General features: G+C 42.1%; 3 protein-coding genes across 5 annotated transcripts; 1 reads left to right on the top strand and 2 right to left on the bottom strand.

Annotated features, from left to right (window-relative positions):
- Positions 1-264: 264 nt before the first annotated feature.
- Positions 265-1,897, bottom strand: LOC110494740 (major histocompatibility complex class I-related protein 1). Of its 2 annotated transcripts, none has more exons than XM_021570063.3 (2): positions 1,796-1,897; positions 265-1,695 (listed from the first exon to the last, which is right to left on the bottom strand). In XM_021570063.3, exons 1-2 carry the CDS (start codon positions 1,869-1,871, stop codon positions 677-679), a joined length of 1,095 nt encoding a protein of 364 aa, XP_021425738.3. In that variant the 5' UTR covers positions 1,872-1,897; the 3' UTR covers positions 265-676. The 2 variants fall into 2 exon arrangements, with proteins under 2 accessions (XP_021425738.3, XP_021425739.3); XM_021570064.3 differs by having other exon boundaries at positions 265-1,556; positions 1,796-1,873.
- Positions 1,898-1,981: 84 nt separating this feature from the next.
- On the top strand, positions 1,982-22,092 carry si:dkey-261l7.2 (uncharacterized). Of its 2 annotated transcripts, none has more exons than XM_021570060.3 (7): positions 1,982-2,292; positions 4,300-4,432; positions 4,836-4,925; positions 5,927-6,021; positions 6,205-6,365; positions 20,694-20,807; positions 21,549-22,092. In XM_021570060.3, exons 2-7 carry the CDS (start codon positions 4,308-4,310, stop codon positions 21,642-21,644), a joined length of 681 nt encoding a protein of 226 aa, XP_021425735.3. In that variant the 5' UTR covers positions 1,982-2,292; positions 4,300-4,307; the 3' UTR covers positions 21,645-22,092. The 2 variants fall into 2 exon arrangements, with proteins under 2 accessions (XP_021425735.3, XP_021425736.3); XM_021570061.3 differs by having other exon boundaries at positions 4,295-4,432.
- Positions 21,835-27,309, bottom strand: irak1bp1 (interleukin 1 receptor associated kinase 1 binding protein 1). Its single transcript, XM_021570059.3, has 4 exons — positions 26,973-27,309; positions 25,637-25,702; positions 22,501-22,631; positions 21,835-22,428 (listed from the first exon to the last, which is right to left on the bottom strand). The coding sequence occupies exons 1-4, from the start codon at positions 27,258-27,260 to the stop codon at positions 22,194-22,196; spliced, it is 720 nt and encodes a 239-aa protein (XP_021425734.2). The 5' UTR covers positions 27,261-27,309; the 3' UTR covers positions 21,835-22,193.

Below are 27,309 nucleotides of genomic sequence, written 5' to 3'. Positions count from 1 at the left end.
CCTCCAGTCCTTTGTTTGCACCGGTGGAAGGGTCTGTAGATTCCATAGAGACTCCTGCAGTATCCTTGCTAAACAACCCGGCGCTGAATTGTGTTCAATGTTATTGGTGGCAACAATATTATACTCTTTTGACCAGACAGCATCAGATAGATGGGCTACACATACAGATATAGAGAGGGGCTGTTTTGCTCGCTCGGATGATTTCTCCGGTGAGATACATTCATCAAATTAAGAACTGAAAAAAAAAAAAAATGAAACACAGAGAGACAAAATATAAATGATTTAATGTTTTTTTCTTTGTAAATTCTTTGGGGAAGCCCGGCTTCCCTTGGCACCCATAAATACACACCACTGTCTCCTGGTTTAGATACTGGATATCAGGAAATACAACACAGATATAAAGTGTATTGTGTAATTAATGAAAAGTCATGATTTGAAATAAATGATTAAAAGATTACTTTTGTTAATGTAAAATATATACATGCAAATCTGGACCAATGCCCAGATATTTGTAATTGTCAACAGTCTCCACAACTTGATCCTTTAATAGTTGTTTGTTGTGGGGTTGGGAAATCAACCAATAATAAAATAATGATTGGCACATTTTGTGTCTGCTCTCATAGTCATAGGTGTCATTGTGAATTGACAAAGTTGCATCAGTGTCCCCCAAAAAATATTAGATCTCAGAATCTGATGACAGGTTCCTTTCATCTGCCTCTAATGCATCAACGCTGGCTAGTTGCAAATTCTGCGATGCGGCGCGTATCCTCCTTGCGAGGCAAATTAAAATGCAGAACAGAATAACAATCAGCGCCATCACCAGTGGAGCTGAGAGGATGAATAGATGAACTCTCTCTGCCCCAGACTCCCAACTGACATCCAGCTTGTTGTTCAGACTGAGGTGAGAGGCAGTGCAGGTGTAGTTGTGTTTCTCCCTTAGCTCCTCAGTACTGACATAAATACTCTTCCTCAGCTGGTAGGTCCCGTCTCCACTAGGCAGTACCTCCCCCCCTGTCAGCTCCTGTTCTGCCACTGGATGGCCGTCTCTCAGCAGGGTCAAGTTGATGTGGCGGGGGTAGAAACCAAACGCCAGGCAGATCACCTGGAGGTCTCCAGAAACCTCTTTCTTTATCAACCTGAGTCTGGGAGGCACTCTCCGCATCACAAAGTTCTTCTCTCTGTTCAGGCATTTTTTCAGTGTGTTGATGCAAATAGGAAGCCAAACATTAGCATAAAGTGTTCTTTCAGTTGCTTGCCTCATCCAATTATATCCTAGTAGGAGTTGCCCAGAATCATATGTAAAATGTGTCATGTTGTAATATACCGCATAATCAGCAAAAATTCCATTAAAAGAGTTCTTTGTCATGATCAGGGCCGGTTCACCATTGTGCAATATCTCACAGCCACCAATTCTTTGCTGAACGTGAACACCTTCCGTGAGATTTAAGTGGTGCTTTAGGCGAAATGATCTCTCTTTCATGTGGTGGTACATAGTTCCAAGTACATAACTTCCATCCTGAGCTTCGTCATTTATTTTGTCTGTAATATGGTAACCCCTGTAGACAGACAGTTTAATGTTGGAGTCATAGTAACCTATTTGAACATCATCCAACATCAACACAACTGTAAACTCAGGGAAAGGTGTCTCTCCGATTATGTATGTTGCAAGTGCCCACAGAGAATGTGATCCTGAACCTGAGAAAAGAGTGACATTATACACCGTTGTGGACCGTTAACATTTTATGACATAAAAGTCATTAAATGAGTTTGAGAGAAAGTTAGTAGTCCATCTTACCTGCGTTGACAATGGTGTAAAATGAAAGAACAAACAAAAAGATTGACAGTTTGCCCATGATTTTGAAGTGTAGCATGTCTCAAGTTTCTGACAGACTTCCTGTTTCACTTCTAAAAATAATATATACTTCGTAGCTGCACGTGGGCATTCCTGCGTCTGCAGGAACGCCCCTCCCTCCAGCATCCCATTGGTTCCTGCATTCCTGACGTGGCGAGGCGCGCCGGTATTTCGTGGACGGCAGCGATTGGACACGCGATATTGACAATTTTGTAAATGTAAATATGCAGGTGCGCTTGCAGGACACAGAGTGTATTTATGTAAATATAACTACCGAGGGACACCGAAGCCACTGAGCTGTTTCTCCTCGCGCCATGGCTTGTCCCGCACACCACAGCACAACTGCTGTCAACAGACTTTACTAGTTGACTTCCTCAGGAACGATGTCAAACAGATAGTTATTTAAAAGTTGATTTGACTTGGGATTTCTTGTAATCACGGTAAGATAAGGGTTCCAATATGTCTGCTAGGTTTAGAAAGCTGTCAGTTGGTTTGTGTCATTATAGCATAAGTGTGAGTTATTTTCTAAATGGAAAAAAAATGCGTTATGGGTTTACAAGCATTGGCTAACCATGAGAATGTGACCCAATAAAATTTGATTTTGATTTGAGTGGATAACCGTAAAAAGTTCTTACATATAGAATAGGACTGTGTTTTATGTTTCCATATGGCAGTTGAGCTGTAACAAAAATTAATCAATTAATAAAAAACGGACCATGAGCACCGAAGTCAAATTAGTTTTATACTGGATATTCGGTGTTCTCTGGCCAATAGCTATTGAACCAAGCTTGCCATGACTATGAAAATGGTGTCTCCTGAATGGGGGGGACGCACTTAAAGATTGTCTTGTACATTCACCCTCTGAATGGCACACATACAAAATTCTTCTTTTACCGGTCTCCTCCCCTCATCTACTCTAATTTTGAAGTGTATTTAAGTGACACCAATAAGGGGTTGGAGCTGGATTCACCTGGATAGTCTGTCACGGAAGGAGCAAGTGTTAATGTTTTGTGTATTCTGAAGCAGGTGGATGATGAATAAAGCCACTTTATTCCTTCCCTGATTCACAATATCATTTGTTTGTTTAAATGCCCACACCAGTAGGAATCAACCTTTTGGTGTTGAACGATTGCCAGTGCTTACCCTGATGTTGCACAATGACAAAATGATGACTTATGGTTCAAAGTATGATAAATCTGAACTGCCCACTTGATGCAAATTCATGTGAATGCGCTTTCTTTTCCTATTATGTGACATACAAATTGTTTTCAACCTACATTTTAGTTTCAGGGCTGGGTTTTATTTTAACGTTACCACTAGGCTAGGGTGGTATACTGTGTATTTGGACATTTCCACCACGGGTTCTTTCAATATCATTTAAACTAATTCGTTGCAGTTTTTTAAATTTAATGTGAATATTTGTAGCTACATCTTAAGTAAATCCCTGCAGTCAACATGCAATACGTTAGGCGATAAAGATCTCGTTCTTAATTTCTCGTCACAATTTTTCATTTTGAAGTCATGTGGTGTTTGTTTACAAACACACATTGATGAGAGAATGGTGCCTTTGTGAGTCACTCAGTTGTGCAGCGCACACACGCCTGGTGATCTAGTTGCAGTATGGAATTCGCAAGTAAATGTTTGCCAGCTAAATAACTTACTAAAATGTGCAACATTTTCTGCAGTTGTGCATTTTGGTTTGCTAATTTAGTAGCATTTAGCTAAGTGGTAAGCTTCTTTCAAAATCAAGCTTAGTTTGGTAACAGCAGAGAATCCCCTCCTGGATCAAGAGCCTTGCTGGCTAATATTTGTGAGTAGTGTGTTTGAAGTTACTTGTATAACTTTTTGAGCTGGTTTGTCTGTCCTGAAAATAGTTAGACTGTATAATTAGTATTTAGTTAGCATTCTCTATGGGATATTACATGCACTTTATAGCATTGCTAACCTTTGCATTAGAGGCTGGGGGGGTTAGAAAATAACATCCCTTGTCTTCAGTGCTGGTATTACCGACTATCCCGGTATGGCACAAGGTTGGTATGATAATCTGAATACCGCCCAAGCCTAGTTATCACCCACCAGCATGGCAGTGTTTATTAATCAGAAACGTCTGCTAAGTTATTTGTCTTCGTCACTGAAATGAGCCAAACAGCCTGTCAAATTGGCTATTGAAGATTTTAATCTGAAATCTTGTATTTACAATTTTTTTTTTCTTCATTTAAAAAACAAAAACATTTTACATCCACACCTGATTCAGAATACACACTTTTCATAGTCATGGCCTGCTTTGTTCAGTTGCAATTTATGAAAGAAAACAGACTATAAAACTCAATTTAACTTATGCTCAAATTATTTGATTTATTTATATAGCCTACGGCAAGCATATCTACCTGCTGGCACTAACCTTTTTAGCCTACTGATAATTCTGTCCTGTTCTCTGGTAAGGCCAGGTGTCGTGATGCCCCAGTTAACAGTGGCAACCATCCTGCAGCTCACCCTACTGCTCTCCGCACTACCAGCCCAGTACCTCATCTCCCGGTGGACCGGAGCGTCCGTAGCGCAGCGCTACCACGCCACCAAACGGTAACGGTCCGCTCAGACCCCCTAATGGCATGGCACTTATTCATCTGCAAGCACACCCCTTCACCATTCTGAGAGCCACCACCTCTCTAAATCTAGGAACAAACATGGCACAGCATATGAGAGCTTTTCTTTTACCATTATTCTCCTAATATTATAAGTGAAATCTGACTGCAGGGTGTGGGGTTAGGGTTAATAATGTTTCTGTTTTTACTGCAGTTTTCTGGGTATCTGTGATCAGGGGTTAGAGGTCAGGGTTATGGTTATTATAATGTATGTCTGTCTCTACCAGGCTCCAGGGTATCTAGGTTGAGTTGAAGTCCTACCTGAACACTGCCATCTGGACTGAGTTAGGCCGGGGTTAGGGGTAAGAGGTTCGGGTTATTAATGTGTCTGTCTCGACCAGGTTGTTGGGTATGTGGGGTGAGTGGAGGAAGTCCTACCTGAACACCACTGTCTGGACAGAGTGGATCGCAGACCTTATGGATAGAATCACGTACGTCACATTTACCTCTAGTAATTCTACAGCATTACTCCTTATAGCAGAGGTGTCAAACTCATTGCTGGAGGGCTGTGCGTCTGTGGGTTTTCACTGCTCCCTTGTACTTATTTGATCAATTAAAGTAATTGATTAGTTAGGACCTCCCCTCACCTTGTCTGGGTCTTAATTGGACACAAAGGGAAAAACAGAAACCAGCAGACACTCGGTCGTCCAGAAATGTAGTTTGATCCCCCTGCTGTAGGGGTGAGTGGGGTAAGTTGAGCCACCCATGTTTCTAGGGAACCATACACATAATTCATAATTTCACCAAATATTTAGGAAGAGGTCATCATTTCATGAAGTCTGAAGGAAAAAAAACACATGGAAAAGTGTTAAGTTAGGTAAGAAAGTAAAATGAATGAAATGAAATGGAGGTTTCATGATGCTTGTATCTAAACCAAAGTATATCATTTTATACATTAGTTGGTCTCTAAGCTTCAATATGAGTTCCTAAAACTAGCATTAAAGTGCATCATTGTAGCTGTGTGGGCTAATATAGTCAGTGTTTACCTTGGTAAGTTGAGTCAATAGCAAGTTGAGCAAATAAAAGTGTTTTCTTCCCAGGCGTAAAGCAAGGCATTATCGCTGGGATATGAGCTAACAGGGCCTCTTTAAAACATTTTAAAACTTAGCATACCTGGTAAGAGTATGTAAGTACGAGTACGAGACCACTTTCTTTTTTTTGTTTTTGTTGGACAAGTTATGTTTTCAAAATGGTAGTGTTTACATTCATTCTTATTATTACCAGGGATACACAACATCCTCATGGATGTAGATTATCTTTGTTAGAAAGAACACTATTCCCTTGACGGAGTGATGCATTAAAAAAAGAGTCTAAATTTACCCCACTCTCGTTACATTATACACCAGCTTATAGTATCCGCTACCTGCAGACTGACCCAGGCCCCACAGGCCATTTTGGAAGCAACCATGGTAACACTGTCTCTAACTCCCAGGATGCTGGTGGGAGGGGAAGAGGAGGGAGAGGTTCCTGGAGAGTCTCCTGCTCTGGAGGTCATGCTGCAAGACAACGACCTGGGCTTCTTTGGAGGTGTGTGTGTTTGTTCTTGGTGTGTCTGCCAGGCAGAATGAATGAAGGGGAGAAACCCTGCAGAACCAGTCTGGATTTACTTCCTGTTACTGGCCTGGTCTGATTGGTGTGAACCTCTCCTTTCTCCTCTCCTTTTTCTTCCCTCATCCTACTTTACCACATATCCTCTCTTTATACCCCCAGCCTCCCGGTCGGTCCGTAGGCCGCGCCCTCCCTTCGTCTTCCTGCGTGTGGGTGATGTCGTCATGGAGCGGAATGGTCACATGATCGGGGTGATCGTCAGCTGGGACCCAGAGCTCCGAGCCCCCCCAGAGTGGATGAGCAGGTTGCACCCAAATGAGGAGGTAGCTTTGCTATGGAAAGAAGTTTTGAAGTTGAGGACTTTTCCCATTCTGACTGACTCGTCATCTCGATGGTCAGCTAATTGAGTTCTATGTAGGCTAAAGCCTGCGCTGACCTTGTGTTTTGCCATGCTGACAGCAGTTAGCTAGCATAGGTTGGGGATAGATAGGCTAGCCAGCTGTAGATATGTCTCTGTCAAATCAAAGTTATGCCAAGATAGCAAGAACGAGGATCTAGAATGTGTTTCATAAGACACACTTTCTTAGCAAGGTGTTGTAGAACGAAAATCTTGAAACTTTTCAAAGTTTCATCATTGCATGTAAAGACATGTAACCATGGTAACAATATCAACTGCAAGTTGAATGCCTGTGGTCTTCTGTCAGCTCAGCTGTCATACAACACAATATTCTATAACTGGCTAGTTTTGTCTCTTATGTCGACTGATATTTTTCCTGGGGGAGAAATCCCAAAACGACTAATATCCCTACAGGGGTAGGCTACATGATAGCATTGCACAAACATTGCCCAGCTTGAGCGTAGATGCATTTATCAACAAAAATCTATGGGTGTGTTCGTGTTACAAAAACAAAACATTTGTAAATATATTGATGTGCTTATAAAGACAGTATGTCTACACTTAACTAGCAAATACAAATAGGTTTCGTGTAGAGTCTAACCAGAACTAGAATGGGATTCTAATTCATTCAACCTTTATTTAACTAGGCAAGTCGGTTGAGAACAAGTTCTTATTTCCAATGACGGCCTACGCCGGCCAAACCTGGACGACGCTGCTGCAAATGTGTGCCGCCCTATGGGACTCCCCAATCACGTCTATTTAACCACACACTGACCTGCACAGCTCTCTGGGTGAGGTTCTATATTCAACTCCAGTGGGTGATGAAGTCCCTTCCATCTATGTTATGGACAGATGCAGGCACGAGGGGTGGCGTGCATGACACTCCATCCTGGATATGCCAGTGTGCCTCAACCCCTGGGTCCAGGAGGCAGAGTTCAATAACTACAGACAGATATAAGATGCAGAAGCAGACCACTCTGTAGGCTACTGACCAATTCAAAGCTCCTTCCAAATAGAACTTACCCAGAACGTGGTTACCACGATCTCAGAATGTAATATATTAATGTTCTGGACACGTTTCATGGGAACGTTGCAAGAATACGGCAGGGTAGCCTAGTGGTTAGACCGAAAGGTTGCAAGTTCCAATCCTCGAGCTGACAAGGTACGAATCTGTCGTTTTTGCTCCTGAGCAAGGCAGTTAACCCACTGTTCCTAGACTGTCATTGAAAATAAGAACTGACTTGCCTAGTTAAATAAAGGTCAAATAAAAAATACATTTTTTATTTATCGGTTGTCACCTGATGGTTCCAAAAACGTTCTCCCCCAAATGTTGTTTTCATTACATATCGTTCCTTGTTGCCGAGCCAATCAAGGCCCTGATTGGTGAAACGTTAATCCATTCATGGCTCTATTTTTTTTCTGTTGGCAAGGTTAAGGATACTCCCTCCACACAGTGCTTTTAGCATAGTATTTTCAATGTACATATTTTAGACACTTTGACGTAGAGTCGTAGATGATTACATTGTGCATGTTCATTTATAAAGGAATTATTATTGAACATTGTTGTGGAAACCTTCTACCTTTAGCTAATAACTAGTAGAGGCAAAATCAAAAAGTATTACTTTTATAATGAGGAGGCTGGTCGCCCCACCCACGCAGGTGAGATGGAGTGTAAGCTTCCTATACAAAGAGTACAGGAGCATTTATACAGTCAAGCTACCCCATGCAAGCATCTGCAAAACACGTGTCCTTGTGTATGTGTGTGATTGGACTGGGTGAAAAGGTTGCCTCGGTCTGTCACAACTCAGTGAGCACAATAGGGGCCAGAATGACAGGAAGTCACTTCAGGCATACCTCCTCTAACAGTAGCTCAAGTACCTTTGACTGTCGGCCCAGATCATGTATGTTCGTACTGGTCACACACAAAACATGCTTCTTTGGCCCAGAAACAGGCTCCAGACAGAACAATAGCTTTATCATTGGTGTGCAGGATAAAACCTTTACTGTGTTTCCAGTTAACTTAAGAGGAACCAGTTAGTTTCTGTCAAGTATTGGCTGAGTGCCCAGACATCATGGGGTCATTCTACATACACAGAACTGTTATAACAGGCCTCTTATTAATGCGTGCACACACTTTTCTGAGTTAGTTTCTTTGACAATTTTGAACCTAATGCCTAGGCTTTAAGACTGTTTTAGTACACAAGTATTACTAAGGTTGAGCAGAATGTCCTCACCTGGGATTTGTACTCGCAACTTCTTGGTTCATGGTACCCTCTTGGTTCATGGTACCCTCTTGGTTCATGGTCTTCCCGCCACGCTAACATGTCCGTGTCAGGCATCAGTTTATCTGACTATACTTATAGCCAGCAGCATACCACCCTGCACCCCACTGCTGGCTTGTCTATGAAGCTAAGCAGGTTTGGTCCTGGTTGGTCCCTGAATGGGATACCAGATGGTGTTGGAGAGCTAGTAGGAGGCACTCTTATCCTCTGGTCTCCCCCAAAATATCCCAGGGCAGTAATTCGGGACATTGCCCTGTGCAGACCATGTGAGCGGAGCTGGAGAGCTGAGCGTGATCCCCAAAAGGCTGGAGCATCGGCCTTCTCACCCGCTCCAGTAGCGCTCTCTTCACCAGATCAGGGAATGCCAGGCCCTGCATGCATTCATAGGCTGTGTGCTGCTAATAGCCCCTTGCTTTAGTTGCTGTCATGGAGTTTGCTAAATATTTTCATAAAGAAACTGATAAAATGCACAGGTGCAAAATCAAGGTGACTTACAAAAGATTAAGAGCAAGGGAGGGGGTGCAGTGATGTAGTGTCCACAACCTAAAGAATCCATTTGGAATCTGAAAAGACACGTATCCCGAAAGCATGATGGTGTACTTACTATGTGCACATGCTAAAATAAAGGAACGAGCTGTGTAGATAACTGTCATTGTAGCAAAGTATTTATAAACTGAAAAACTTTTTTTATAAACGGATACTTTTTTGTTCTATTATCGATCAAATAGGCTACATGTCATATTAATATAGCCTATTTGAAATTATGAGCACCTTACAGTCATGTTTTATTAAAATACTTTTCACATGGTTTGGTTTCAATACTTTAAAACCAAATGGTAGGTCCATGTAGTCAGAAAAATAGATGGTTAAATTGTGATTTTTAATGACTAGAGTGGCAGTTTTTAGTTTTTTTTCCTGTGAGCGCATAGTGGTTGGAAAGGACGTAGAGCTCCGGAGCAATGATTTCCAACCGCTCAACTCACAGGGTGCCGTCTAACGGCTGGGACGTCAACTCACAGGGTGCCGTCTAACGGCTGGGACGTTAAACGGGTGTCCTGACTCTGTGGTCGCTAAAGATCCCATGGCACTTAACGTAAAAGTAGGGGTGTTGACCCCGGTGTCCTGGCTAAATTCCCAACCGGGCCCTCATACCATCATGGCCACCTAATTATCCCCAGCTTCCAACTGGCTCATTCATCCCCCTTCCTCTCCCCTATAAGTATTCCGTTGCTATAAATGAGAATGTGTGCTCAGTTAACTTACCTGGTAAAGTAAGGTTAAAATAAAAAGACTCCTGATATCTCCAGGAGTGGTAAGTATAATTTCTTGTCTGTTGTTTAGTAATGTATCTTTGCTAGCTAGGGCCGTCTACATTAAGTGCTGCCTACTTGGTGTGCAGACTGCTGTTAACTTGCAGATGATTGACATATCAACCTAGGCAATCAGCAATTAGTACCGGGAGGTGTGCTCTTCACCTTTTTCAAGGCCAGTAGTACTTCAGTCTCTCCTGTTTTCTCAGCAGCTGTAATCGGCGGATTCATCTCAACTAAGGCTATCGCCAAAACAGACTGTTCTGCTGTGTTAAATCAAGTCTAATTTTATTGGTCACATATACATATTTAGCAATGTTATTGCGGGTGTAGCGAAATGCTTGTGTTCCTAACCCTGACAGTGCACTAGTATCAAAATTCTCAAGAATTACACATCTAAATGTAAAATAAATAAATATATTTTAGGAAGGAAAGAGGGCAAGGCTCCACACCACTCTCTCAATTCAGTATTTTTACCTAGTTATTTTCAGATTCTCTCATTTTACTCTTTTGTAGCTTTGGAAAGTGTGTTTCCTATCCCAGTTCGCTTTTCTCGCTGTAGGCTTGACAGATGCTCTCCACCCTTTTGACTGCAACCATTCTAATTTAGTGTACCCTGTGCGCACAAACCAAGTGAAATTTCTGGTCTCTGGTGTTGTTTGGAACTGCTGATCTGTGGTCAGGAACGCTGAGTTCGTCTCAGCCTATGCTGCCCTTCAGTCCCTTTACTTTTTGACCCTGGCGGAGACATGGATCGCCCCAAAGAGCAGCTCTCTTAATCTGACTACGTTTTCTCAGTCATATGGTCGTCGTGGTGGTGGCACAGGGGGTACACATTTTTCCTAAATGGAGATTCTCTCTTCTCCGGCTCTCACCTGTCCATCTCCTTACTTGAATTCCATGCTGTCACTTGTCCACTCAGAGGACAACAATGTTAAGCTTATCACCCATGTTGTCGAATCCAATTAAAAAGCTGAACGTGTACGAGATGGCGCACGTGAAGATGAAGCGTCATTGCGCAAGCAGACACTGAGTCGAGAGAGAAATGTGGTCGAGTGAGCAGAGGACGGGTCCTGGGAGAGAGGGAGAGCAGAACAAAACAAAGGGCAGAATCTGCTACAGTTCATCCAGTTCAATAAACAGAATATAGATGCAGAATTTCCACGGATCCACACATGCAATGTAGCTTATATGAACATTTATAAGCTACATAATAAATTATGCATGTAAGAGATGTGCAGTTCAGGGATGATAGTGTAAGGTGCGTAGTCTGGATGAATAGTGTGAAGTCCATGGATGAGAGCATCATCGTGGCCGAGCTGTCCGGTTGCTGAAGGCCACGCCACCGGGGGAAGAAACTGTTCAAGGTGACAGGGTTTTGGTCGTGATTAACCTGAACCGTTTGCCAGAGAGGAGTCTTTGGAAGAGAGGGTAGAAGGGGTCGGCGGCGATCTCTTCCTTGCCCTGGAGTCGTGCAGGACCTCTATGGAGGGCAGGTGGCAGTCAATGACCCTCAGCAGACCGGACAATCCGTTGGAGTTGAGGATGGACTTGATGGTTGTTCTAGAACTGAATCAGTACACGCAGCGTTCAAAGGAGGACTGAGGACAAAACGACACCATGCATTCACCAAACATTGCACTGAGGAAAACTGATTTTAATTGTCTGATTGTCTATCAATTACAATGGTAGTTCCCAATCTCATTTAAATTTGGCATTGGAAGTTTTATTCAATAAAGTTAGTAATGCAGGAGTCAAATCAGATGTCATCAGCAAACCAGGGCCATCTGTGGAAATGGCACAATTAGAACAAAGATATCAGTGCAAACAGAATAAGTGAGCTCTGTCCCAATTCATCTCTCCTTAACCCCTCGCATCCTTCTCAAAATCCTTTGGAGGAGGTCCAAGGTGAGGAACCTTGGGTCGTCTCCTCCAACAAAAATAAATACATCTATTGAAGGGTGCGTGATGGTCAGTTCTTGCATCCATAGCTCTGTCTATGAATTAGAGGGTGGTTAAATTTCTCCAGCCCCATCCCGCAGCTTTTTACTGAAACATGGTTGGGAGATCCACTTTGTTGTTCTTTAAACTACTGATTGACTCTTTAAAAAACGCATAAATGAGCACACACATATGTTTAAGCATACATGACTGTTGGGAATGCGGTGCCATACCTTCAGCTCCCAGGTGCAGCAGAGCTGACACACTAAAGATGAAGTTGCAGCAGATGTCTTGACCACCCTCTGGCTGTTCTCCAGACAGCAGTAGCGTTGGAAGGTGTCCCAGGCACTGTTTGTGGTCACCTCCCTCAGAAACAGTGGAGATCTCCAGGTTCTTACAACAGGGCATCAGCATAATCTATAGAGAGGCCAGAACAGTATAGGAAATGGAATTAGATTTGGTATGGATTCAGTGTCCCAAATTCAAATCCTTGTACAATCCATAGACATTGGTAAAATGGTAGACAAAAGTAGGGCACTGGAGTTTGAGGAAGGTGGAGCGATATGTGTCGGAACTGTGTAAGGCATAAGATAAGCTGGTGACTCATTGGTCCAAACTTGGCGTCCTCTGCCTTGCCTCTGTCCTCTGCCTTGTTGGTATAGTGGTCCAGGGCGATGAAGTAGAAGTCTGACTCCCTGGTCAAACGTGTTCCCTCTACACACACTGACCTGTCTCCTGAGAATAACTGGAGTGAGAGAGAAGAAAATAAGATGTCAGGAAATGTCAGAGTTCAATTGGAGGTTACATCTTAAAGTTGCATTTCAAGGTAACAGTCCATTTTAAGACTGACGTGGCTGTATCAAGAGGCAACTATAGATAGTCATTTAGTCAAATAAATGAAATTGCCCTGTACAAATCAACACCACTTGTCGGTCAGCATGGCTCAGTATTGAACAGCCTGCTGTCATGTCATGCCCAACCCACCTCGAGGAGAGCTATCCTTCCATAGGTTCTCACTTCATCCCTTACCTACACTAATCATATTGTTTAGCAATGACTGTCACATACATTCAGTATAGAACCATCTTTCTAACCAATAGACAGCAGCAAGGTCATCATCCTCTCTATGTGTCAAATATCCTATGGCACAATGGCTTCATACAGCATCAAAAAAATTAGAGGAACTCTCAGTACCACTAATCTTTAAGTTACAGGGGAGATTGGTGGAAGTCATGGTTACCGGCAGGAAGTCCCCAGAGTGATGTGCATAGAGGAGAGCAAAGGTTACCTAGTTGGAACAGAATGGACTGTATCTCCTGTCTCTGTCAGCTGAGCAGAGAACTTCACCACCACATATTAGTGACAGAGGGATGGAGAGAAGTCATTCATTTATTGTACCTGCACCAAAACTGACAGAATAAAAGGTCTTTATTTCAATCAAACTGTAACTCAAAGTATGCGGTTAGTGGTTCACAATATTGGATATTATTTGGTTTGGAGAATGACCTCATGGCTCCCCCTCCTCAATCACTGACCTCTTCCCCAGTGAGGGTCTTCCCTGTCTATTCTCACGCTGCCTCTCCCCCCTCTTCTGCCACCCAGTCATACTGATCTTCCAAGTACTCTGCTAAAAAAAAAAAAACTCCTCGACATAGGTACAATGCTCTTAGTTAAACCAGAGACGATATAGAAAACAAAACCAACTTGGCTTTGGTTAAAACCTCTCTGGGATATTCGGGACGCTAGCGTCCCACCTCAACAGCAGCCAGTAAAATTACAGGGTGCCAAATTCAATACAACAGAAATCCCACAATTAAAATTCCTCAAACATACAAGTATTTTACACCATTTTAAAGATAAACTTGTTGTAAATCCAGCCACAGTGTCCGATTTCAAAAAGGCTTTACTACGAAAGCACACCAAACGATTGTTAGGTCAGTGCCTAGTCACAGTAAAACCCAGCCATTTTTCCAGCCAAAGAGAGGAGTCACAAAAAGCAGAAATAGAGAGAAAATTAATCACTAACCTTTGATCTTCATCAGATGACACTCATAGGACTTCATGTTACACAATACATACATGTTTTGTTCAATACATTTTATATTTATATCCAAAAATCTCAGTTTACATTGGTGCGTTATGTTCAATAGTTCCAAAACATCTGGTGATTTTGCAAATCAAATCAAAGTTTGTCATGTGCGCCGAATACAACAGGTGTAAACCTTACAGTGAAATGCTTACTTACAGGCTCTAACCAATGGTGCCAAAAAAAAGGTTGTGTGTGTGTGTGTGTGTGTGTGTGTGTGTGTAGGTAATTAGAGAAATAAAGCAACAGAAAGACATTTGAAAAAAGAGTAGCAAGGCTATATACAGACAGACACCTGTTAGTCAGGCTTATTGAGGTAGTATGTACATGTAGGTATCGTTAAAGTGACTGTGCATATATGATGAACAGAGAGCAGCAGAAGCGTAAAAAGAGCAGTTGGCGGGTGGTGGGACACAATGCAGATAGCCCGGTTAGCCAATGTGCGGGAGAACTGGTTGGTAAGGCCAATTGAGGTAGTATGTACTTGAATGTATAGTTAGTGACTATGCATATAAGCTAAACAGAGAATAGCAGCACAGCGGGATTGGGGGAGGCACACAATGCAAATAGTCCGGGTAGCCATTGGTTACCTGTTCAGGTGTCTTATGGCTTGGGGGTAAAAACTGTTGAAGCCTTTTTGGCACTCCGGTACCGCTTGCCATCTGGTAGTAGAGAGAACAGTCTATGACTGGGGTGGCTGGGGTCTTTGACAATTTTAGGGCCTTCCTCTGACACCGCCTGGTGTAGAGGTCCTGGATGGCAGGCAGCTTTGCCCCAGTGATGTACTGGGCCGTACGCACTACCCTCTGAAGTGCCTTGCGGTTGGAGGCCGAGCAATTGCCATACCAGGCAGTGATGCAACCGGTCAGGATGCTCTCGATGTTGCAGCTGTTGAACCTTTTGAGGATCTCAGGACCCATGCCAAATCTTTTTAGTTTCCTGAGGGGGAATAGGCAGAGAGCCACATCAATTTACAGAAATACTCATAGTAAACATTGCTAAAAGATACAAGTGTTATGCATGGAATTTTAGATCCACTTCTCCTTTAATGCAACCGCTGTGTCAGATTTCAAAAAAGCTTTACCGAAAAAGCACACCATGCAATAACCTGAGTACAGCGCTCAGACAACAAAACAAGCCATACAGATATCCGCCATGTTGTGGAGTCAACAGAGTCAGAAATAGCATTATTTGTTCGATAACCTGTCTAGGACTGGGGTTCCGCTAGCGTTTGGTAAACAAATCCAAATGCGCGTTCAGGCTGCGCCGAATGTCCAAAAAGTTATGTTACAGTCCGTAGAAACATGCCAAACTAAGTATGGAATCAATCTTTAGGATGTTTTTAACATAACTTCACTAATGTTCCAACCGGACAATTCCTTTGTCTGTACAAATGAAGTGGAACGTAGCTATCTTTCACGTGAGCGCGCAAGGCAGAGGCTGTGGCACTCTGCCAGACCACTCACTCAAAGAGCCCTTATGAGCCCCTCCTTTAGAGTAGAATCCTCAAAACAGGTTCTAAATACTGTTGACATCTAGTGGAAGCCTTGGGAAGTGAAACATAACTAATATCCCACTGTATCTTCAATGGGGGCTGAGTTGAAAAACTTAACCTCAGATTTCCCACTTCCTGGTTGGATTTTTTATCAGGTTTTTGCCTACCATATGAGTTATGTTATACTCACAGACATCATTCAAACAGTTTTAGAAACTTCAGTGTCCAAATCTACTAATTATATGCTTATTCTAGCTTTTAGGACTGAGTAGCAGGCAGTTTACTCTGGGCACCTTTTTATCCAAGTTACTCAATACTGCCCCCCGTCCCAAAGAAGTTAAACCACATGGTTAAACGTTAGCTTGCTAATGTTAGCCTGCTTTAATAACAAAATACTAAATAAACTACTGTTGACGTGGGGTCTGGTATTTAGCGGGTACTATTTAGATTCAACGTCAACAGTGAAGAGGCGACTCCGGGATGCTGGCCTTCTAGGCAGAGTTGCAAAGAAAAAGCCATATCTGTCCGGCCAATAAAAATTAAATATTAAGATGGACAAAAGAACACAGACACTGGACAGAGGAACTCCCGGAGTTGCCTCTTTACTGCTGACGTTGAGACTGGTGTTTTGCTGGTACTATTTAATGAAGCTGCCAGTTGAAGACTTGTGAGGCGTCTGTTTCTCAAACTAGACACTAATGTACTTGTCCTCTTGCTCAGTTGTGCACCGGGGCCTCCAACTCTTTTTATTCTGGTTAGGGCCAGTTTGCGCTGTTCTGTGAAGGGAGTAGTACACAGCGTTGAACAAGATCTTCAGTTTCTTGGCAAAGTCTCGCATAGAATAGCCTTCATTTCTCAGAACAAGAATAGACTGATGAGTTTCAGAAGAGAGGTCTTTGTTTGAGCCTGTTATCGAACCTACAAATGCTGATGCTCCAGATACTCAACAAGTCTGAAGAAGGCCAGTTTTATTGCTTCTTTAATCAGAACAACAGTTTTCAGCTTGCTAACAATTGCAAAAGGGCTTTCTAATAATCAATTAGACTTTTAAAAATGATAAACTTGGATTAGCTAACAACGTGCCATTGGAACACAGGAGTGATGGTTGCTGATAATGGGCCTCTGTACGCCTATGTAGATATTCCATTAAAAAAATCTGCCATTTCCAGCTACAATAGTCATTTACAACATTAACAATGTCACTGTATTTATGATCAATTTGATGTTATTTTAATGGACAAGAAATGAGCTTTTCTTTCAAAAAGGACATTTCTAAGTGACCCCAAACTTTTGAATGGTAGTGTAAGTCACTAATTCATCATTTCCTTGTCAGTCTCATTCTGAATGTCGCAGACTTCGTGAATCTGCACAAACCCGAGTCTTATCATTCCGTCCACATTTATTTGGTTATTTATTTACCAACAAACTAAATGATAACATAGGATACACACATACACACACACAGTATAGGTTGTGGATTAGAAAGTTAATACGGTGGCAACAGGTCCCCAGCGGACTAACGCAATATGACACTTGTTAAACAAGATGGAGTTAGAGAAAAAGCGAGAGAAAGAGAAGCAACACTTGGATACATTTGGGAACTACGCTCACAGTAACCCTAATACCTTGCCCAGGACTGCCGCTCTTATGGGTAAGAAAAATGCATCTATTTACGTGTTGAAGGTCTTCGTCGAGGATCTCTGTTGGGCCCTTCGTGGAAAGGGTTCCGCTTTGTGAGAAGGGTTCGATTAGGCCTTCTTCATTCTCAGTTGTAAGTCTCTGATTGTCCACAAGAGGTCACAATGTCCTTCTTAGTTGTCTGTTTACTTGTACTCATTCTGGAAAAGTGGTCTTCTGAGGACAGCTAATCAGCCATGTCGATGATCCCAGAGTGGTGATGAAAGCAGTGTAGCACACGATGATTTGAAGAAAAGAACCAGATGGTCCTACTTAAATTCACCTTCGTAGATAACAGCTACTCAACCGTAGCATTGATTGTTAAGAGGTTATTTTGTCTTCAACATTGTTTTGCAGTTTTCGGTGTCGTGACCAATGTGGATCAAGCTGCAGCTTGTGGTCCGTTTTAGTCTGTTTAATTCTTAACTCAATCTTTTTATCCCCTCGGGTGAAAAGAGGTCATTTTCGTCATGCAGACACGCTCTCTGGGCTCCCTGGGGCGTGGCTAGTTACGAGGAAAAGTATCCTAATTACTATGATCTCGTTAGAGAAATAAAATCACAATCCAATCATCACAAACATTCTCTTCATCCTTGATATTTTCTACACCACGTGAAGGATGTAAAGATGAGATATATATAATTGTACATTAACATAACGAAAAGTTATGAAAAGGCACTGTAGTGTCCTCTTCACGTGTGTGTGGACCATGTTAATTCCTTAGTGATGTGGACACAGAAGAACTTGAAGCTCTCGACCCACTCCACTACAGCCCCATCGATGTGGATGGGGGCGTGCCCGCCCCTCCGTTTCCTGTAGTCTACGAACAACCACTATCCCAAAAAGGGATATCTCTAGGACATGTGCTTATTGGGTCAGTATAGTTGGGCGCTGTCCTGTCCAGAAGAAACCCTACCCCTGCTCCTCAGGCACTTGTGTAGATCTGAAATAACTTGATTGGTGTAAGGCTGTAAGCAATAAGGTCAACGCACTTTGAAGTAAATCTCAGCTTTGTTAAAAGTACACAAAAAAATGTATCATAGTGATTCAGGAGTATCATTTAAAATGGGTCAACATGCCCCACAAACATTAGACAACTATACTGAAAAGTGTTAAATTGCTGAAATAAGTAAATCGATTCAATGATGAGAATAGTAAGATTAACCGGTACATGGTGGTATAGCAGGGAGATTGGCAAACTGTGAACCAAGTGGTTGTGAGTTCAAATCCCAGGTGAGGACTATTGAATATTAAATTGCTGTTCATTTACACACTATAATCATGTGTCAAATACGTACATTAAATTAATTAAACACCAATTAAACACTGGAGTGATTGATGTGCAGAAGATGAATGTGCAAGTAGAGATACTGAGGTGCAAAGGAACAAGATAAATAAATACAGTATGGGGATAGGCTACTTACAGATGGGCTATGTACAGGTGCAGTGATCTGTGAGCTGCTCTTACAGCTGGTGCTTTAAGTTAGTGAGTGAGATATGAGTCTCCAGCTTCAGTGATTTTTGCAGTTCGTTACAGCGATTGGCAGCAGAGAACTGGAAGGAAAGACAGCCAAAGGAGGAATTGGCTTTAGGGGTGACCAGTGAGATATACCTGCTGGAGCGCATGCTATGGTGACCAGTGAGCTGAGATAAGGCGGGGCTTAGCAGAGACTTGTAAATGACCTGGAGCCAGTGGGTTTGGCGACATGTGAAGCGAGGGCCAGCCAACGAGAACGTATAGGTCGCAATGGTGGGTAATATATGGGGCTTTGGTGTTACGAATCCCTTTTGGCCCGACAGTCTAGGGGGGGGAATGGTAATGAGACCCGTAACATTACTCAAGCAAATTATAGTGACAAAGTAAAAGTGAGAATGAAATAACCAGGACAACTGAAATCTACCGTCAAACTCAAGGTTTATTTGAAAACACACGGTAATGGGGGGGAGCAGGAAAAGGGGCTGAGCTGGACCCAAGGAAAGAAACAATAAGTATTCAAAAACACCCCTAAGCTAGACTAGCCTACTTTAACAACAGCTAACTAACTAACAAAAAATACAGTGGGTGGTCCGCCCAGTTCTAACTAGTGTATTTAACAAAGTCTACCTACGGGTAGTGTATGCCCATGGGCGACTTGTCTTGGTTTCCCCTTTTCCCACCAGCAACCAAACACAAACACCATAACCAAAAACAATACTCACAGGTGAGGACAAAGTGCTATGGAGGTGCTCAAACAAAAGATTAATACACAAAGAGAGAGTGAAACACAGAGACCTACAGACATGGCATTTACAGAGAGATTGAGCTCTAGAGCAAACTACTGACAGGGTTTTTAAACCAAGGGAAAGGAACTGTGATAGGGTAGGAAACAGGAGGAGGTGTGTCTTCTGATTGATGATTGGATTGGTGACTGATTGGGGAGTGGTGATTTTCACCTGTGAGGGGAGAAGGAGAGAAAACAACACAGGATACATACACACACACACACACACACACACACAGAGGATACCTGTATCCGTAACATTTGGTGACAAAACGGATGGCACTCTGATAGACTGCATCCAATTTGTTGAGTAGAGTGCTGGAGGCTATTTAGTAAATGACATCGCCGAAGTCGAGGATCGGTAGGGTTGTCAGTTTTACGAGGGTATGTTTGGCAGCATGAGTGAAGGATGCTTTGTTGCAAAGTAGGAAGCCAATTTTAATTTTGGGATTGGAGATGCTTAATGTGAGTCTGGAAGGAGAGTTTACAGTCTAACCAGACACCTAGGTATTTGTAGTTGTCCACATATTCTAAGTCCGAACTGTCCACTTAGCTAACGTACTCACCAAGTTTGTGCCAACTTTATGGAAGCCCATTTTACCACCTATTTGCCGGGTGACGTGTGTGTGTTGCAGACTTCACAACATGGCAACTGGGGGCGGACTACAAACGTGTTGTCACTGGGAAATTGTATAATTCGCAAAAGTGGGCATGTAAGTCATGCATTACCAAATCCTCAAGTAAGTCGTGGTGAATTTACTTACAAAACTCAAGTTTTGGACGAGACTAACTTTTATGACAAATTATCCCATTTACACTTTGTAGTGAATTTTGACACTAGAATACATTTTTGACTCCTCTATCGATGCCACATGGACTGTTTTCAAAAGGAGAATTTGGTGTTCAGGGGCAGTTGCTCTTTAAAGATGGAATCCGCAGTAGGGAAAAACGATGGCACTGTCCGCCCCACCGTCGTTTTTTGTTTTGTTGACGAAACCGAGCTGGGGAGCATCAAGGTAATAACAATTGCAATAGGTCCTACATGCTGCTGTTCTATCGTGTGTGCAATGATGTCCGAGGGACTTCGTTGTTGTACTGTAATATCACTAACGGAAGTGGCAGTTAAACCATTTAAGAATTCTAACTTGAATTTGACCTTCACCTCTCACTGTGTGTGTGTGTGTGTGTGTGTGTGTGTGTAGGTTAACGCAGAGAACACCCCCCACTATAAGGTGTTATTCAGTGGTCCTGGGCCCTCCTCTCTCCTAGTGGGATACCTGCCTCAGACCAGGCTGGAACGGGTCACTGGAACCAGGGTAGGAACACGAACACACACTCACTGTGCATTCAACCCCCTTGACTTTTTCCACATTTTGTTGCATTTCAAAGTGGAATTAAAATGGATTTAATTGTCATATTTTGTCAACGGCCTACACAAAATAATCTTGTCAAAGTAGAAAATTATTATTATTTTTTTTATTAATGAAAAATGAAACGCTCATATTTTGATTAGATAAGTATTCAACCCCCTGAGTCATTACATGTTAAACACCTTTGGCGGCAATCAGAGCTGTGAGTCTTTTTGGGTAAATATCTTAATTTCTTTGCACAGCTGGATTAAACAATATTTGGCAATCATTCTTTTAAAAATTCTTCAAGCTCTGTCAAATTGGTCTTGCCATAGATTTTCAAACCAATTTAAGTAATCTGTAACTAGGCCACTCAGGAACATTCAATGTCGTCTTGGTAATTGGTAAGCAACTCCAGTATAGATTTGGGCTAGGTTATTGTCCTGCTGAAAGGTGAATTTGTCTTCCAGTGTCTGTTGGAAAGCAGACTGAACATGGTTTTCCTCTAGGATTTTGCCTGTGCTACCAGGTTTTCCTCTAGATTAGTGACACAATCTCAAGAATCCATTTTTAAATTCAGTCTAATACAAAATGTGGAAAAAGTCAAGGGGGTTTAATATTTTCTGAAAGCAAACTGACACACTCAAACATACGTATACACACCTAACCCTAGCTGAACCTCCGAGTGTGTGTGTGTGTGTGTTCCAGCCGGAGATCCCCACCCTAGAACAGTACTTCACACACTTTGATGGAGAGCGGTTTATCATGCAGCCCTGGCTCCAAGAGATCTTCCCTGAAGACTGACAGACGGGGACCACAAGAGTGTGTGTGTGTGTGTCAGTGGGACACCTAACTGGACGGTAGATGTAAAGAAAAGGACAGCTCCTCTCTCTGTTCCCCCCACAACAAGATCAATTTAATTTCACACAGTAATTTAGTAGAGGGGAAAAGGCTCACGCCTTTAGCCACCTACTGTGGAAAAATGCATTGAAAATATAGGAAGCATTATTTTATTAGCTGCAAACGGTGATCAGCGTTTACCCACCTACTGTTTTAACCACTACATCATTGAAGATGTCATACAGTATTTCATATCAGAATAAAATTAAAGACAGAAAATATAATACAGTTCATTATCATAAAGACCTCAAACTTGAATCAAGAACAGCCACATTTACATAATTTATTGACATTCATGTTTATGGACAGAAGCTTTGAGGAAAAGCTTAAATAAATATTATTCTAAACAAAACAATGACTGTCCATCCTCGTCTTTGTCTTCATATCTACAGTGTGATTGTGAGGGAGTGTGTGTTTGCACTGTGCTGACAGGGTAGATGGGTAATGTAGTCTTCAAATCTTCTTCCTGGTTCTGTCTTTGTGTCGGAGGTTAAAGGTGACAAACACACGAGAGGTCGCACTGATGCTAGGCCTGTGTACCCCCTCTCCTCCTTCTCTCCCTCCATCTCTCTCCGTGGCCTCTTCCTCTCTGACCAGTAGGGGGTGCCCCAGAGTCTGTCCCAGCATGCTGCTCATCTCAGACGCCTTCAGACGAGCATTCTCTACTGCTGCTACACACACGCTCCGCCTGGACACATACACACATTATTATGATAGTATAATGTGTGTACATGTGTGTGTGTGCGTGTGCGTGTGTTACCTCAATAGGCCGAGACACTCTTCACTGTGGTAGAAGTGAGGTGTGCTGACACACACACTCTTATCCAGCTTCTCCAACAGAACAATACACACTCTCTCCATCTGACCAAAGTCTGAGAACACCACCATCACCTGTAAAAACACACACCCACAGCGGTAAGATTGTTGGGCTAGTAACCGAAAGGTCGCTAGTTTGAATCCCCGAGCTGACAAGGTACAAATCTGTTGTTCTGCCCCTACACAGGCAGTTAACCCACTGTTCCTAGGCCGTCATTGAAAATAAGAATTTGTTCTTAACTGACTTGCCTAGTTAAATAAAGGTTAAAACAAAAATGCTTTGAAAGGCTGGCCATGGCTCAAACACCATTATCCCAGAAACCCTAGACCCACTCCAATTTGCATACCGCACCAACAGATTCACAGATGATGCAATCTCTATTGCACTCCACACTGCCCTTTCACACCTGGACAAAAGGAACACCTATGTGAAAATGCTAGTCCTTTACTACAGCTCAGCGTTCAACACCATAGTGTCCTCAAAGCTCATCACTAAGCTAAGGACACTGGGACTAAACACCTCCCTCTGCAACTGGATCTTGTACTTCCTGACGGGCCGCCCCCAGGTGGTAAGGTTAGGTAACAACACATCCGCCACACTGCTCCTCAACACGGGAGCCCCTCAGGGGTGCGTGCTCAGTCCCTTCCAACACCATTAAGTTTGCTGATGACACAACAGTGGTGGGCCTAATCATAGACAACAATGAGAAAGCTTATAGGGAGGAGGTCAGAGACCTGCCCGTGTGGCGCAAGGACAACAACCTCTCCCTCAACGTTGGTCCAAAAGGTTGCTGGATTGAATCCCCTAGCTGACAAGGTATAAATCTGCCATCCTGAGCAAGGCAGTTATCCCACTGTTCCCCGGGCTCTGAAGATGATGTCGATTAAGACAGCACCTCTGATTCAGAGGGGTTGGGTTAAATGCAGAAGACACATTTAATTTGTACATATTACTTCAACAGTATTTAACATGAGATCCTCTCTAATATTTACAGGAATGTGGTTCTGAATATAAACAGCAACACCATTGGCATTTCTATTTAACTAGGCAAGTCAGTTAAGAACAAATTCTTATTTTCAATGGGTTCAGTGGGTTAACTGCCTGTTCAGGGGCAGAATGACATATTTGAACTTGCAACCTTGCGGTTACTAGTCCAACGCTCTAACCACTAGGCTACCCTACCATGGTAGCCTAGTGTTTGAAACTACTACTTAGGTAGTTTTTTGGGGGTATTTTTGATTACTTTTACTTCATTACATTCCAAAAGAAAATGTACTTTTTACTCCATACATTTTCCCTGACACCCAAAAGTACTCGTTGAGTTTTGAATGCTTAGCAGGACAGGACAATTGCCTAATTCACACATTTATCAAGAGAACGAGCACATCCCTGGTCATCCCTACTGCCTCTGATCTGGCAGACTCACTAAAAACATACTTTGTTTGTAAATTATGTCTTGAGTTTTGGAGCATGCCCCTGGCTCTCCGTTAAAAAAAGAAAATGATGCCATCTGGTTTGCTTTATATAAGGAATTAGAAATTATATTACTCTTACTTTTGATAAAGTATATTTTAGCAATTACATGTACTTTTGATACTTAAGTATATTTAAAACCAAATACTTTTAGACTTACTCAATTAGTATTTTACTGGGTGACTCACTTTTACTTGAGTCATTTTCTATTAAGGTATCTTTACTTTTACTCAAGTATGACAATTGGTTACTTTTTCCACCACGGATTTCATGAACCTTGTTTCTCTTCGATATAGGGGGCGCTCTTTTAATTTTTTGATAAAAAAACTTTCCCGTTTTAAACAAGATATTTTGTCACGAAAAGATGCTCGACTATGCATATAATTGACAGCTTTGGAAAGAAAACACTCTGACGTTTCCAAATCTGCAAAGATATTATCTGTGAGTGCCACAGAACTGATGCTACAGGCGAAACCAAGATGAAATTTCAAACAGGAAATGCCCCAGATTTTGAATGCGCTTTGTTCCAATGTCTCCTTATATGGCTGTGAATGCGCAAGGAATGAGCCTACACTTTCTGTCGTATCCCCAAGGTGTCTGCAGCATTGTGACGTATTTGTAGGCATATCATTGGAAGATTGACCATAAGAGACTAACTACATTTACCAGGTGCTCCGTCTGGTGTCCTCCGTTGCAATTAATCTCCAGCTGCATGTATTTTACCATTTGCTTCAGAGGAGAAACCAAACTGCCACGAATGACTTATCATCGAATAGATATGTGAAAAACACCTTGAGGATTTATTCTAAACAACGTTTACCATGTTTATGTCGATATTATGGAGTTAATTTGGAAAAAAGTTTGGCGTTGTAATGACTGAATTTTCGTGTTTTTTTCTTAGCCAAACGTGATGAACAAAACGGAGCGATTTCTCCTACACAAATAATATTTTTGGAAAAACTGAACATTTGCAATCTAAATGAGAGTCTCCTCATTGAAAACATCCGAAGTTCTTCAAAGGTAAATTATTTTATTTGAATGCTTTTCTTGTTTTTGTGAAAATGTTGCCTGCTGAATGCTAGGCTTAATGCTATGCTAGCTATCAATACTCTTACACAAATGCTTGTGTAGCTATGGTTGAAAAGCATATTTTGAAAATCTGAGATGACAGTGTTGTTAACAAAAGGCTAAGCTTGTGAGCCAATATATTTATTTCATTTCATTTGCGATTTTCATGAATAGTTAACGTTGCGTTATGGTAATGAGCTTGAGGCTATAATTACGCTCCCGGATACGGGATTGCTCGACGCAACAGGTACATATGTTGATGTGGGCTATTTTTTTAGCACTTTTCTTATGGGATGCTTACTTGTTTTTATTGCTTTACTGGGACGCTTAGCAGAAGTAGATATGCTCATGTTATTTATGTTAGTGCAGGGTGAGCTGCACATGACTGATACTATATGCTGGACTTCTCACAGTAGGCATGGACTAGAATATAATTCCCAACACTTCATAGACCCGTCTCCATTCCTTTCCCATGTTAATGCACGGTCTACTTCAGTCTGTACATACAAATTTAGGGATTTCAGCACAGGGAACCTACCAGAGCCTCCATGTGGTAAAGGTCATCAGCTCTGTAGATGTGTCTCGTCACTGTCAACTCTTCCCCCTGCAGGGTGAGAGGAGAAGAAGAAGAGTGGAGAGGAGGGAGGAGAGACATCTTCAAACATCCTACTTAATAGTGATTAGACAGCTGTGTCAGTCAGTCAGTGTGCTGACTGTATGTTTGCCCTGTGTCTGTCTGTCAATGTCACTGGCATTGCACTACACCAGTTGCCCACCTCCTGTCCTCCAGTACCCCCAACAATCCAGCACACATTCTAGTTATATCCGCAGACGATTCAACTCATTGAGGGCTTGATGATTAGTTGACAAGTTGAATCAGGTGTGCTTGTCTGGGGCTACAAAAAAGTGTGCTTTTGGGGGTACTGGAGGCCTGGAGTTGAAATACTGAATTACACAGCTGGGATATGAAATTACCTATCCAACCAATAGCAATAGATGTCCTATTGAATTGTTTTAGGCCTATATGCCAATATATCCATATTAAAAGTTATTTGAACTAATATAATTAGGAATTATAATACTAGAATAGACATGATCCTTCATATGATGGCATTAAGGTCAGACATTTTGGTCATTGTTTTGTATTTATTAGGATCCCCAATTAGCTGCTGCCGGGGTCCAAACAAAAAAAACATTGAGTTGGTCAACCCTGGTTTGCCAGTGCTGTGATAAGATATGTGTAAAATAATGAATTTGAAGAATGTATCTGCACTGTATGTTTGTTAGCTAGGCAGACAGTTTTAGAGGAATAATTCCATAGATTTATTTTTATAATTAACTGCCAATATTCCATTCAATCAATGCAGTCAATCCACACCCATACATGCACTGGAGGAAATCAGTTGATTATAGAACTTAGACAAGTTGTAAATGCAACAAGTACTTGTATCAAATACTTGTAACAAGCACCTGTATCAAGTACTCGTAAGAAATACTTGTATCATACAATAGCACTGACAGCTTTCCAAGAACTAAAATGTATACATTTATGGTCTGTTTACATATTTTAGAGGATATTTATACAGAACATTTGTATAAAACACTTATAAACTGTATTTATAATTGTATGACTATTCTAGGTTGACAATTCTATTATACCAGTTCTGATATATCACATGCCATACTTTTATTTTTCTGCATAAGTATAATCAGGATTACGTCTCTACTGCCATTCATTCCAATTACTGTTTTGGATTTGTCCCTGAACAATATGGCTGCCATTTTCAAAGCCATTCTGGAACTTTAAAGGCTTTATGACATAGCCCATCTAATAATTTAATAGGATGTCTATGGTTGTATGAACTCTAAGTTACCTTGACATGGTGTTGTCTCAGGGTCTGTAGAATGTACTCTACTCTCCTCGAGATGCTGTTGGTGACGTCGTTCACCGACTCCTTGCTGTTTTTGAAACTAACGGAAACAGTAGCGCGGTCGGCTGGGCACGACACCTCTGCGCTCCCAGTCACCTGGACCTCTCGCGCGCTGTTCTGGGTTCGCTGAACGGTAACCGTGTGTCCCCCCATCCCTGGTTCGTTTTCGTCCCGGTAAATATCTCCCGCGGGTAATAAAGCAGCGAAAACTCTAGACGGACTGATAGCCATGGCGGAACACAAATTAAACTCTCGCTGCTATGGTAACTAACGCGGGTGT

The sequence above is a fragment of the Oncorhynchus mykiss genome, chromosome 17, assembly GCF_057628025.1.
Source record: "Oncorhynchus mykiss isolate SJ-2025 chromosome 17, ASM5762802v1, whole genome shotgun sequence".
NCBI classification, from domain to species: Eukaryota; Metazoa; Chordata; class Actinopteri; order Salmoniformes; family Salmonidae; genus Oncorhynchus; species Oncorhynchus mykiss.
Note: the sequence above shows the minus strand (reverse complement) of the source record. Positions and strands in the feature narration are given on the sequence as shown.